This window comes from Orcinus orca, chromosome 20 (genome assembly GCF_937001465.1).
Source record: "Orcinus orca chromosome 20, mOrcOrc1.1, whole genome shotgun sequence".
NCBI lineage: Eukaryota > Metazoa > Chordata > Mammalia > Artiodactyla > Delphinidae > Orcinus > Orcinus orca.
In genome coordinates, this window is record NC_064578.1 from 12,463,772 (window position 1) to 12,478,144 (window position 14,373).

General features: G+C 39.1%; 1 protein-coding gene across 12 annotated transcripts in view; it reads right to left on the reverse strand.

Moving 5' to 3' along the window:
* Positions 1–2,331: 2,331 nt before the first annotated feature.
* Positions 2,332–14,373, reverse strand: part of ZFP1 (ZFP1 zinc finger protein) — a 66,446-nt gene continuing 54,404 nt past the window's right edge. For 4 of the 12 annotated variants that reach the window (XM_049703714.1, XM_033434355.2, XM_004273274.3 and 1 more), the window contains 2 exons: positions 7,313–7,439; positions 2,332–5,688 (listed from right to left, as the gene is read on the reverse strand). In XM_049703714.1, the coding sequence (XP_049559671.1) occupies positions 4,607–5,688; positions 7,313–7,439 (1,209 nt within the window). In that variant the 3' untranslated portion in view covers positions 2,332–4,606. Of the gene's footprint in view, positions 7,136–7,312; positions 8,235–14,373 lie in introns of those variants that run through there. The other 8 variants (XM_033434363.2, XM_049703716.1, XR_007474414.1 and 5 more) reach the window with 8 other exon arrangements.

Below are 14,373 nucleotides of genomic sequence, written 5' to 3' on the forward strand. Positions count from 1 at the left end.
TCTTCCTGAGAGGGGGTTTCTGCTTCTGGGCAGCTCTACCCAAATTCTCCTCCCAGTTAGTATCAAGCTCATTTACTTTTTAAAAAGCAGATGCTGCTACTTCTTATTTAAGACCCTACTATGGCTTCTCATTTTTCTCACAGGGACAGGCCCAGCCCATACCTGCATTTCCAGCTTCAGGGAACCTATCCTCTGCCTGGATTGTCTGTCCGCTCCTGGGACGCGCTGCTCATATGTAAATGCCCCAAGGGCAGGAGCCCTCTGTCATAGTATTATCTTGTTCACCAGCATATCCCCAGAAGCCCACAGTGCCCGCTCCCTTGTTGGTGCTTACAGTGTCTTTCTGGAATGGATGAGTGTCTCCTCATCTGCTGCCATGACTGGTGGCAGTAGCCATGGTCCACACGTCTCATGGGGTTTTATGCTCCCTTAGGTTCTTCAGTGCCCACCTCTGGGTTCTTTCACACGAGTCCCTCACATTTTTATATGTTTTGGCTTGTTAGTTGCATTTTGTTTAACATTCTGACAGTCCTTATACTACCAAGGAAGGTGGGTTCTACGTTACTAAAACATGTGTCACACATGAAATGATTCAATGTGCGTGTCTGAGGCAGAAGGGCAGCCTCTCTCTGGGGGCAGGAGGAGAGCTAAGACCTGAGGAGAAGATGGTCACTAACATCCAGCTGAGGTCTGGAAAATAAAGCAGAGGGATCCCAGCCGTGGTTCCCTGACTGTGCTCAGCAGGATGAGCTATGGAGTTTCCTTCTCCAAACACCAGAGAACAGACCGGATGAAGTCGCCAGACTGTCGAGTGGAGACCAGGTCCCAAGAGTCCACTGTACTTTGGCCAGCAGGATTTGCTGTGACAATCAGGTAAGGGGTTGAGCCACACACGGCCTGGGGATGGCACAGGGCTCTATGTAGGTCACTCAGCTGAAGAGATGAAGATGGACTGTGGGCGAGAGTAGTGAATGTGATAGGGGAGACAGCAGGGGTGGCTGGGACTAAACCTCCAGCAGCACCCCACAAAGCCCCCACCTCCTGAGGAGGACCCAGTGTCTCACGTTTCCACGTCTTTGCGAGCTTTGTGCCTCCTGCCTATGGTGCTGTCACCTTATGCCCCATTTGACTAGTCCTGATACTTACCAACAGTAGAGTGACACCAATTCCATTTAGCCACACTGGCTTTATACCAAGAAGATGTTCCCAACTTTAGATTTATAGAGCATAAAACAATGTGGAAAAGTTAAAATACTTAAGCACTCTAGTTATGAAAAAGATATCTATGGAAATGAAAGAAAATGTCTAATTAAAATCAGTGGAGTGGGGACTTCCCTGGTGGCACAGTGGTTAAGAATCCGCCTGCCAATGCAGGGGACATGGATTCAAGCCCTGGGCCGGGAAGATCCCACATGCTGCGGAGCAACTAAGCCTGTGAGCCACAACCACTGAGCCTGTGCACCTAGAGCCCATGCTCCGCAACAAGAGAAGCCACTGCAATGAGAAGCCCGTACACAGCAACAAAGAGTAGCCCCCGCTCGCAGCAACTAGAGAAAGCCTGTGTGCAGCAACGAAGACCCAACACAGCCAAAAATAAATACATTAAAAAAAAAATCAGTGGAGTGAAGATGTCACGGGGTCAAGTACAGTGGGCATGGGTTTTGGAGTCAGACAGGTAGAATTTGTTGTGCAAACTGTCCCGCCTCTTGGCCTGAACCTCACCAGTGAAATGACAACTTGCCTTCTAGCTTGCTGTAAGGTTGGTGAAATAAAGTCATATGTCCAGGCTATAAGAACTCGTCTTCAGGAGTCTTCTCCTCTAAGACCACTTCTGTATATGAGGATTACAAGGCACTTTTAAAAAAAATTATGAGTTCTGATCTGGATTTCTAAGGCCTTGGGAGCAAACAGCTCATGAAAGGACAGTCACCCCTATGGTCATTTGTTTAATTGTAAAGGTGTTTATGCTGAATTTTCTCAAAGCATTTGTTATTTGCTAATTTAGAGTAATGATAACCTTGGCATTCCCTGCATTTTTTTCATTGGTTTTTCTGTCTTTACTAGTCTTTTCTTTTTTTGTATTAAAGGTTCCATCATGTCAACAAGGAATGTCAAATATGTGTTTTAGTTGAGAACCCAGGCTCAAGACTACAACACAGCCATGAAAGCTGGAGCAGAACACAGCAGCCGGCCACCGTACAGAGTAAGGGAACTGCTTTATGTCATGCTATGTTAACTCATGTTAGTTAACTGTGTCCACTTAAATGGGTTATGTTGGTATTCCAGAATAAACAAATGTTAGAGACTAAGGAATGCATGAAAAATTTTCCATTGAAATTAATGTTAATTATATTTTTGACTTTGGAGAATTCTACTCTCCAGGCCCATAAAATCGTATACAAATACACATAAACACAACATTTTTAGATTTTTATTTTACAAAATTTGGTGTACACACACACACACACACACACACACACACACACACACAGGCACGCACACACACTTTTTCTCTCCCCCCTCCCCCCATCTGTCTTGGTGGCATTTGCCCCTAAACGCTCTTTCCTATGGAATACTGTCCAGCTGTGGTATATCTTTACCACAGTTTATTCAATCATTCCCTTACTGATCGTCATTCACATTGTTTCCTTTTTTGTCCTTACCAAAAACTACAATATACATTGATAAACACATAGTCTTAGGTACTGGCACATTATTTTTTTTCTTAGTGATGGATTCCCAGAAGTGAGTCTGCTGGGTTGAAGAGTACAGTTGGCCCTTGAATAACATAGGGGTTAAAGGCACGGATCTTCAGTGTAGTCGAAAACCCAAGTATAAAGTCAGTCCTCCGTATCCAAGGTTCTGCATCTACAGATTCAACCAACCATGGATTGTGTAGGACTGTAGCATTTACTGAAAACAATCCGTGTATAAGCAGACCTGCGCATATTAAACTGGTGCTGTTCAAGAGCCAACTGCATGTGTGTTCTTAACGTTAGAAGACAGAGTCAATTATTTCCAAGGAGGTTGTCACAATTTGCATTTCTAACAGCAGTGTAGGAAGTTAACCTCTTCCCTTGCTTCCTTGCCATTACTATAGATAAGATGACAATTTAGAAAGACAAAGACTTACTGGACTATGGATATTCTGATAAATTTGTTCAGAAAAATCATTCACATTCATATACAGTCATAGCACATCAATAATCTTCAAAAACAAAAGAAAAAAAGGCCAGTTACAGTGGCCATTTACAATTCTAATGCATGATTTGTGATGGATAAGGACAGGAACTGGTGAATTTGAAATCAAGCCTAAAATGGAATCTTTGAGTTATGCAAAAATAAGAAATTTTTTAAGGTTAATAATCAATATAATGGGGAGATCACTAAAGTCTAGTTTATGAAGTGTTTGTGAGCCTTTAAAGCAAAGTTGTAACTTACGCTAAGTCAGGTTCCAAAGGGAAATGCTTTCGGTTGATGATAGTGAAATTCATGGAAGAAATGCCTCCTTTAAACAGAATTCTGCAAAAATTTATTTCTAAAGTGGACTAAGCACATGGAAAATTTAAAAAGCAATATAAGACATTTATTGACAGTTTCTTAAATTATTTTTCCTCTAAAGTCTCTGAAATGTAACACTTGAACTACATATGCATCCTATTTTTTGCAAGACAATTTATAAAATATTAAGAGAAATAGCGAAACACCCAAAAATACATGTAGTTTCTGGGTTATACAATATTTTGGTAAAAGACATGCATTTGCATTTGTATGTAAATATCCCAGTGGAAAATAACAAGAGCATGATGGGTGTGGCTATTCTTTACACAGCCCATTTATTCCCTGGTGCACACTGAGTGATAGAACCCACATCTGCTGCCTTTCACTCTCTTCAGTCTCTCTTAATTATCTCACACTTGCATATTTATGTCAATAATACTTCTAGGAAATCTTCAGCAAACCCAGGTTAAAACTTCAACAACATTGTCTTCTGTTGACTGAAGAGGCAGCTCAATAACAATGGTCATACCAACTTATATATGCCAGCAAGGAGGAGGAGAAAACATATGCTACATGCTATGGAAATCTGTTATGTGTTTCATCTGGAATGCAGACAGGATTGTAAAGGTACTGAAAAACACATGTTCAGTATGGAAAATCATGTTTGATGTGTCCTAATTTGATTATCAAGACAAGAATTCCAAACTCTTAGTGTCTGTTAAATTTACATGTGCAGATCTAAAATATAGGGTTTTTTTTGTGGCATATTCTCACACATAACCACTGAATTCCTAGGGTACTGTCTCTAGCTCCTTTATGCTGCTTGCTGCCCAGAATATTTCATTATTGAATGAATTATTCAAGATTTTAAAAAACTCACTGTAATACAGCCAAGTACGTCTATTTACACTTGGATACATTCTGATATGTATTCTTTAGTTGGGTATCATATACCTATCAGTACAATATTGTTCTTAGGGGACCTCATTTTTACACACTTTGAGTTGACAGATTGTACCTCAGTATGAGTTCCCATGTTCCTTCAGCACCTTTGCAAGGTTTCTCCCTATTGGAAGGGTTCTCACAGTACAACCTGGCTGCAGTCTCAGGGTTTATCCCCGGTATGAACCCTCTGATGGACACTGAGTCGGGACTTCCTGCTGAAGGCCTTCCCACATTCAGAACACTCATATGGTTTCTCTCCTGTGTGGATTCGCAAATGTAATCTAAGAGTTGACCTCTGGCTGAATGTTTTGCCGCATTCAGTACATTCATAGGGTTTTTCTCCGGTATGAGTTCTCATATGTATAATGAGTTGTGAGTTCTGGATAAAGGATTTTCCACATTCACTGCACTCATAGCGTTTCTCCCCTGTGTGAATTTTCTGGTGTATAATGAGGTTTGATTTCTTGAAGAAGGTTTTGGCGCATTCATTACACTCATAGGGTCGTTCTCCGGTATGAATTCTCTGGTGTGTAGTAAGTTCAAATTTCTGGGCAAAGGTCTTGCCACATTCACTGCATTCGTAGGGCTTCTTCTCCATATGTGCTCGCTGGTGTACAATGAGGTTTGACTGGTGGGTGAAAGCTTTTCCACATTCAAGACATTCAAAGGGTTTCTCCCCAGTATGGATTCTCTGATGTTTAATGAGGTTTGCCTTATGGGAGAAGGTTTTCTTACACACGTTACATTCATAAGGTTTTTCTCCAGTATGTATTCTCTTATGACTAATAAGGAGTGATTTAAATGAGAACGCCTTGTCACAATAATTACAGATAAAAGGTTGCACCAAATTTCTGATTTTCTGGTGTTTAAAAATGCCTTCTTTATGGCTGAAGGCTTTTCCACTTCTATTATATTCAGAGTATTCCACTCCAGTGTGGGTTTTCTCTTGCTTCAGATAGAGGAGTGCTTTTCCAAATCCATTACAGTCGTCGTCTTTCTTTCTTATATAGCTTCTATCGCTAGTAAGTAAGTCTGAATTATATCTCAAAGTTTTTTCATATAAGTCATATTTATAGGGTACTTGTCTTAAAGAAACAAAGTCTGTGCTAAGATTAAATGTTTTTCCAAAGAGATTATCTCTTTCTTCAATTGGGGTTTGGTTCTTAAAGATTATAAATGGCCTTGCCTGCTCATCTGGGTTTCTGTGGTCCCTCTCCATCTGGTCATCAGCCTTCCATACCTCTAGGAAAGAGCACATGAAATATCTGTCAACCCTTTCACCACAGTGTTACGGAATGTGAAGACTCCACAAATGTTCCATTGTAGGGCTACCTCTTTAGTTTGGGACCCAGTCTTCCAGTATAAAAAAGTCCCCAGTTCCAAGTGCTCCTAGCTCTTAAACTCTGAAAGAAAAAGACAAAGCCTGTGGCAAAATGGGCACAAATAGCACTGCCAGATTACAAAACGGCCTTAAAAGTGGGTGAAGGGAAATAAATAAAAACAAATGATGTAAGAAGGCTGGCAATTCCAGAGACAAAGTCTATTTGGTGTCCTCAAGGACACCAGTTGGTACAGACCAAGAAAATAAGGAGATGTTAAGGGAAAAAACCCAGGCAGGTCTAAGTTGAGCAGCCAACACTGAGACTCTGAATTACTGTGGTTGGATGGCCACCTCACCTACATGCTCGAGGCTCCTTCCCCTTTTCTCTCCTTCTTTCATCTGCACCAATAACATCCTAAAGGCAACCTTTCTCACAGGTTTGCAGAGAGAACCCTATGTAGAGCTCCAAATCTCCCAAGTAGGACTTTTCCAAGTGGAAGGCAAAATCCAGAAATTCAGATTCTGTAGGAAATATAAAATGGATCTAAGATATTTTTGACAGAATTGCTCACTGCTACTGCGGGTTGCACTACTTTTTCTATCGAAGTTTTTGGAGAGAGAAAGTGTTTCCATCACTGTATCCTGTATTTCTCCTTTTCATGTGTTTAATTTCTTCCTCAAACCAATCTTGTCCCTGCTTTTATTTGAAGGAATCTTAAGGATCAAATTTACCCGGCCTCAAGCTATGCTTTAAGAACCTTTTCTCTGATCTCTGTATTACTGGTTATTCCTGACTCTTGTGATCCTGCTGCCATTTGCATCACTCTTGTACTGAAAAGTTTGTGTTTTCCTTGAGGCTACTAAGCCAATTCCCATGACCTAAAATATAGAAGTCACCATTCTGGCTAAGTGAGAATACTAATGAAAGAGGAACTAATCACAGAACAAAGGTTTAAAACATGTTAGGCAAGAATCAAGGCTTGAGTGTGAGAGGTGAAAAGCTATAGAAATTAAACAGGAAAAACGTTAAGCAGCAAGAGACTGGTATCTGGAGGTATGACTCAGGATATGAGGTGCACAAGTCATCTGTTCTCAGCTACCTCTAAAGGTTTAGGGATTTGAAAAACAGATTCCTAAAAAATATTTCAAAGATACCAACCCATTCATAATCTCTAGGATATTACTTCCACTGGCTTCTATCTGATTCTCCTTCCGACCTTCCACATCTTCCCTAGAAAGTTGTGAACTGGAAATTCTAACTCTGGTATCCATAACTCTTCTCACTGATCCAACATGAAAATCTGGTTTGATAATATCAGAGAACTTGATAATGGAACACAGCTCCTAACTGCTTGGACTTCAGAAAGCCTGAAAATAAAGAAGGTAGAACTTCAGAGTCTGCACTCTCTCTCAGCTTAAATACATGAAGCTTGACACCAAAACCATTTAGCAATTCAGAATCTTATAATTTTTGGTAACTGAGAAAGGACCTAAACACTACTAGGCAACATTGAACTACGAACTACACCTGAAAGCTGTCCTTACCCACTGATAGTAAGTTGCTGTAATTCTCCAGCATCACGTCCATGTAGAGGATCCTCTGGGAGGGGTCCAGTTGCTCCCATTCCTCCTGGGTGAAGTCCACAGTCACATCCGTAAATGACACTGATCCCTGAAATGGCATATTGCTATTCATTCTGAAATGATCAGCATTTGGTGATGCAGGAAGGACATATGAAAACTTACTCTTACCATGTTGTAAAAGAATCATTCATTTAAAAAAACTTACATGTGATACCAACTGTTTTGTCATGTCTCCAAAAAATATTTTTATAAATAGTTAAAGCATTTATTCAGATTCCCCTGTATCTCTGGTGCTGTCATATTAAGCAGGTATTTAAGATTACTAAAACATTGTTTCTCCTCTGAAGATGTACATATGAAGACAGTTACATAAACATTATTATGCAGTATATAATGTTACCAGTTAGTGATGATGCTCATATAGGTATTATTTTTGTGGTCTCAAACTACACAATATTAAAGAGTTAATTAAAGCTTTGAATATTTAAAGGCAGAAGATGAAATCCCAATTATAAGATAAAATATCAGGCATAAATAAAGATCGCTCTACCATATCCAAGCCATAAAAAGGGTAGAAAAGCAAAAACAAACAAGTGAGACTACATCAAACTAAAAAGCTTTTGCACAGCAAAGGAAACAATCAACACAGTGAAAAGGCAAAACCTACCAAATGGGAGAAAATATTTGCAAATCATATATCTGCTAAGGGGTTAATATATAGCAAAGAAAAAAATAAAACCCAATCCAATTAAAAAATGGGCAGAGGAGGGCTTCCCTGGTAGCGCAGTGGTTGAGAGTCCGCCTGCCGATGCAGGGGACAGGGGTTCGTGCCCCGGGCCGGGAAGATCCCACATGCCGCGGAGCGGCTGGGCCCGTGAGCCATGGCCGAGCCTGTGCGTCCGGAGCCTGTGCTCCGTAACGGGAGAGGCCACAGCAGTGAGAGGCCCGCGTACTGCAAAAAAAAAAAAAAAAAAAGGCAGAGGAGATAAATAGACATTTTTCCCAAGAAGACATACAAATGGCCAACAGGTACAGGAGGTGTTCAAAATCACTAATTACCAGGGAAATACAAATCAAAACCACAGTGAAATAGTATCACCACACCTGTAAGAAAGGCTATTATAAAAAAAGACATTTACAACTATTTACACATCACTTATATTGTACTAGGTACTTTAAGTAATCTAGAGATAATTTAAAGTATAAGGGAGGATGTATATGGGTTATATGCAAATACTATGCCTTTTATGTAAGGGACTTGAGTATCTGCATATTTTGGTATCCATGGGGGGCCCCGGAACCAACACCCCTAGGATACTGAAGGATGACTATCCCCATGTTCATTTCAGCATTATTTACAAAAGTCACATACGGAAACAACCTAAGTATCCACGGATGGAATATTCAGCCATAAAAAAGAAGGGAGTCTTGCTATTTGCAACAACATGGATGGACCTTGAGGGAATTATGCTATATGAAATAAGTCAGACGGAGAAAGACAAAAACCGTATGATCTCAATTCTATGTAGAATCTAAAAAAAAGAAAAACAAGCACATAGATACAGAGAACAGATTGGTGGTTGCCAGAGGCTGGAGAGTGGAGGTAGGAGAAATGCATGAAAGGGGCCATAAGGTACAAACTTTTAGTTACAAAGTAAGTCATGTAATGTACAGTATGAGGACTGTAGTTAATAATACTGTATTGCAGATTTGAAAGTTGCTAACAGATCTTGAAAGTTCTTATCATAAAAAAAATTATAACTGGTGATGATGGATGTTAACTAGACTTATTGTGGTGATCACTTCACAGTACACACAAATATCAAATAATGTACAACTGAAACTAAAAATGTTATGTCAATTATACCTCAATAAAAAATAATTAAAAGTTAAGTCTATTACTTTTAATAAAAAAATATCCACAGCAGCAGTTTACATAAGAGCCCTAAACTGGAAAAACAAACATTCATCAATAGATTAATTTGTCGTGGTACATTAAAACAATCAGTACTATAAAGCAATGAAAAGGAACTAATTCCAGCTACAGAGGGAAGATTTCACAAGGGTTTCAAGAATGCTGGCTAATTTTCATTTCTTGGTCTGAATGTATATATGACACTTTTTACTACAGTAAACAATCCGCATGGAACAAAAGACATGCTGAAGCATATAAACATGAAGAGTCATGAGCTAGAAAACCAGGACTGTAATGAAAACCAAGAAGAGTTATAAGGAAAAAAACTGAAGACCATTTGATAACTTTCAAAAATCATCTACATTCACTTGGCCACAGGATAAGTATAATAAGAACTTTTGCATCGCTGCCAGACCAACAAGGGTTAATAAACCTGTGGCACACCATTCTGGCTCAAGTTACAATGATTTAGAAATGACTCTACCATCAAATATGAAAATATTTTGTATTTTTTCTCACAATGCTGTTTTCCATACTCTATACAAACAAAAAACCTCCAAAAATTAGAGATACAACACAATTCTGATAGTATAGGACTAAAAGGGATGTCAAACATGACTGTGCTCAAAGAATTACTTTTGTCAATGACAGACGCAGTTTTGATGGAATCAATTTGGTGTTCAGAGCACAAATCCTATGGCCACGAGTAGAGGTGTATTTAGTGTATTCGACACCCAGAGCAGACCTCAACACTTCAAACTGTTAAACGTCTAAAATCTTCACCTACGAATTTACTTCTGAGTACAAGAATCCTCTTTAACCTATTCACATTCCCTGTCTACTGAATCCATGTAACTGTCCTCTTCAGTTATGACCTCCAGTTCCTTAACCGCTCCTTTTTCCAAATACCTCCAAAATCTACATTACGCTTGTCACCATCTTTAAAATACATGCCCCAGTCAGTGACTTTCCACCATCTCCCACTCATAACTCGTAGCCTCAGGAAAAGTCACAGAAAGTAAGAAAAAAATGAGATAAAGGTCTGAGCACTACAAATGACCTAGTTATATTGCACAAATTTTCAGGTAACCCAATAGTATTATTTTAGGACATCTTATAGGAATCTTTAGCCACATGGCATGGGAGCAGAGAATGCCAGTGGTGGGTCATCTATGCCTGAGATCAATGATATTGAGGTCAACAATCATGGAGTCAAGATTTTCCCAGCAGTAAATATTTATTCCCACTTTCAGATCACTTCTGAAATTATAGCTTTAAAAATAGGAACACTAGGAAATTTCCCAGGGACTAAATTAAGTACTAAGGACACAAGACCCAAGACCACTCTTCACCCTTATAGGCAAGCTATAGAACCCCTCAAGTCTTATCTTTGCTTCCTCTTTCCACTGCCACCCCAGCTATTACAAAAGCTTCCTAACTCTTATTTCCTGTCTCCTCTCATTCTCATCTACTCCACATTATAAAGCTAACGTGATTTTTCTAAAGTATAGCTCTACTCATACAATTACCTTGATTAGAAACATCATCCATTATGTCTTGAAATAAAATATGACTGCCTAGCATTCAACACCATTCAAATTCCTCTTCCATCCCTCTCTCCCCTGACTCCCCCTCTATGCACAGGTCCTCCCACTTAGGACACATCACAGATCACTTAGATGTGATCTTCCATAATTTGAGTCCCTACTCTCTTTTAAACCTGGAGTACTTTATTTGTATGTCTCTTGTGGCATATATTTCACTCTGCTTTCTTTTTTCTTTCCTTTTTTAAAAAATGTGCCCTATTTCTTTTACTCTCCCCATTAGATGTTACGATTTTTTAGACCAGAAATTGTTATCTCTGTATTTCTGTTAGCACAAAATACATGAGTACAAGTTAGGGACTCAAATAAAATAAAATAAAACAAAAAGAATTCTAATTGGGGACTTCCCTGTTGGCGCAGTGGTTAAGAATCCGCCTGCCAGTGCAGGGGACACGGGTTCGAGCCCTGGTCCGGGAAGATCCCACATGCTGTGGAGCAACTAAGCCTGAGTACCATAACTACTGAGCCTGCGCTCTAGAGCCTGTGAGCCACAAATACTGAGCCCGCATGTCACAACTACTGAAGCCCGCGTGCCTAGAGCCTGTGCTCTGCAACAAGAGAAGCCACCGCAATGAGAAGCCTGCATACCACAACAAAGAGCAGCCCCCGCTCACCGCAACTAGAGAAAGCCTGCGTGTAGCAACAAAGACCCCACACAGCCAAAAATAAATAAATAAACTTATAAAAAACAAAAAACAATACTAACTGAATGGTGCTCAGTATTCAAATTTTTCTCCCACTATTTTCTTGCTTCCTGAAGAGCCATGCCACACAATTCCTATAGCAATATCCTAAGTAGCTAGCTAAAATAATATAGCATCTGAACTGTACTCAGATTATACAAAAAAATTTGGTAATATCTGGTAAATCCTAAAATGTGGCTTATTTTCCTGAGATGTCATGCATGCCCTAGTATGCTTGTCTCTTCATTAAAAATGCTTTTTATTGTTTGTAATCTACATTACAAACAATAATAACAATTGGGAATACAATTGATTCCCAGATCAATTCTGGCTGAACTTGTTCTTGACAATTTATTTGCATTTTGGTATTGGTCTTATTAGTGGTAATTTAGCTCTTCAGCATCCAGGATATGGTCACTCTATTCATGGAGTAAGTATAAGTAAAATCATCACTACATTGTCAGTACAATGTAAGTAGAGACACAATGTGACTCATCATCACAGAGGCATAAGTCATGGGCTAAATAACCTTTCACAAAAGAAAGGAACAGCCCAGCCGTAAAACTGAGTAGGAAAAAAAAATCTTAGAAAATATATATAATTGGATTTAATAGCAGGTTAGATTCAACTGAAGAGATGATTAGTAAACCTGATGATAGATCAGTGAGAAATATCCAGACTGAAATAGAAAAAGAACAAAGGATGGAAAACACATCAAAATGCCTAAGAGATACGTGGCACAAAGTAAAGGTCTAATATACTTGCAACTGGAGCCCCAGTAAGAGAAGCAAGATGCAACAGAAACATATTTGAAGAGATAATGGCTGAGAATTTTCTGGAAGAGCTCACATCAGACTATAGAATACCTCTAACCCCAGGAATAAATATAAAGAAAACCACATTTAGGGACATCATAAAAAAACTAACAATCTCAGAAGAAAAAAAATACATTGTTTTCTGTTGTTTCAATACAAACACTGGAAGCCGGAAAGTAACAGAATACCCTCAAAGCGCTCATAATACTAGAATGTGAGTTGGCAAATATTTTCTATACAGGGCCAATTAGTAAATATTTTAGGTTTTGTAGACAGTATGTAGCCTCAACTACAACTAATCAAGTTGGCTGTTTTACCACGAAAGTAGGCACAGACAATATGTAAACAAATGGACATGGCTGTGTTCCAATAAAACTTGATCTAGGGACACTGAGATTTGAAAACATTTCATAAAAGATTAAGACCTTCAGAGAAGTTTAAAAACAACAACAAAAACCACAACATACTTTTTACAAGAGACAAACTTAAATAACACAAAGCTTGAAAATAAAAGGCATTGTAACGGCTAGCCCAGGAACATCACTAATTAGTTAAAACAAAATTCTAAAAATATGTATATACCATGATCCTCAAATTCTACTTAATGAATATAAAAATATCAGAAAAGAGAACTGGCTACCTCTAAAGTGAGGAGACTGGCTTTAATAGTCAAAAAGATTTTAGCATTGAGTGAGGTGACCTAATACCAGCAGTGACAGCATGCTAGGAGGGCAGAACCATGATATAGTGAGAGAGAGTAAGAGACAAAATTCATGTATGAATTGTGTAACAAACAGGAAAAAACATATTATGTGTGGAGGCAAATAAGCCAAGATGATAAATATTGACTACTGGATGGTGTAACTGGTTGATAGTTATTAGACTGAACTGTATTGCAAGTGATGACATTCAACTATTTGGACATACAAAAATGGCAATTTCATATAGCTCAACCTAATATGCTTTAATCTGTATTTCTGTGCATTTTCATACTTAACAGAATCAAACCAAACACAGGTAAGTGACAAACTTCCTTGGAGCTCAACCCAAAGAAAATGGTAAGAAAAAATAAAAAATAGTAAAAGGAAAGAAAAATAAAAATATTTTATGAATTACTAGGCAAACAGGAAGAGAAATCAGAAAAATTTAGAACCCTGGGAAAAAGGAGAAAAGCCTGTAAGTTTCAGGAGAGAACTGAACAGGTCACATTCTGATAAATAGACAGGACTTCGTACTTGTTGAAATACAACACCAAAAAGCAATGACTTCAAAATTCTGAAAGAAGAAAACAACAAAAGCTGGGCAAATAAATAAAACAGTTTGCAGCTTAAAACAGAAAGCAACCACTGCAGGGCTACAATTATTGAAAAGATGGGTGAGCATGAAGGGAACTAAACATTCACACCAATGATAAAAGTGCTGAAAGGCAAAAATGATCAATCTTGAGTTTTATATCCAGCAAAATGTCCCTAAAGATATTTTCTAGACTATGGCACAGAGAAATAGAAATCAAGCAGAAAGTGACAGTATTGCTACATGGAATAAATAAAAACTGGATTTGGGTCTGCAAAACAACTGGGATTTGGGGGCAGAGTAATGGAGATAGGAAGCCATAGAGAAGGGGCTCTAAAATTCTGCATAAAAATTCACCTCAGGGCTTCCCTGGTAGTGCAGTGGTTGAGAGTCCGCCTGCCGATGCAGGGGATACGGGTTCGTGCCCCGGTCTGGGAAAATCCCACATGCCACGGAGCGGCTGGGCCTGTGAGCCATGGCCGCAGAGCCTGCGCATCCGTAGCCTGTGCTCTGCAACGGAAGAGGCCACAACAATGAGAGGCCCGCGTACCGCAAAAGAAAAAAAAAAAAATTCACCTCAGATCTTTGGCTGGCTCCTAACATGTGCAGGTGGAAGGCAAGCCTCCAGGAGAACTAGCAGAGTGTAGCAGTTTTGTTCCACCAGATAGTTAAGTTATTGGCAGAATAAAACTTTACATTCTTTAGAGGGAAT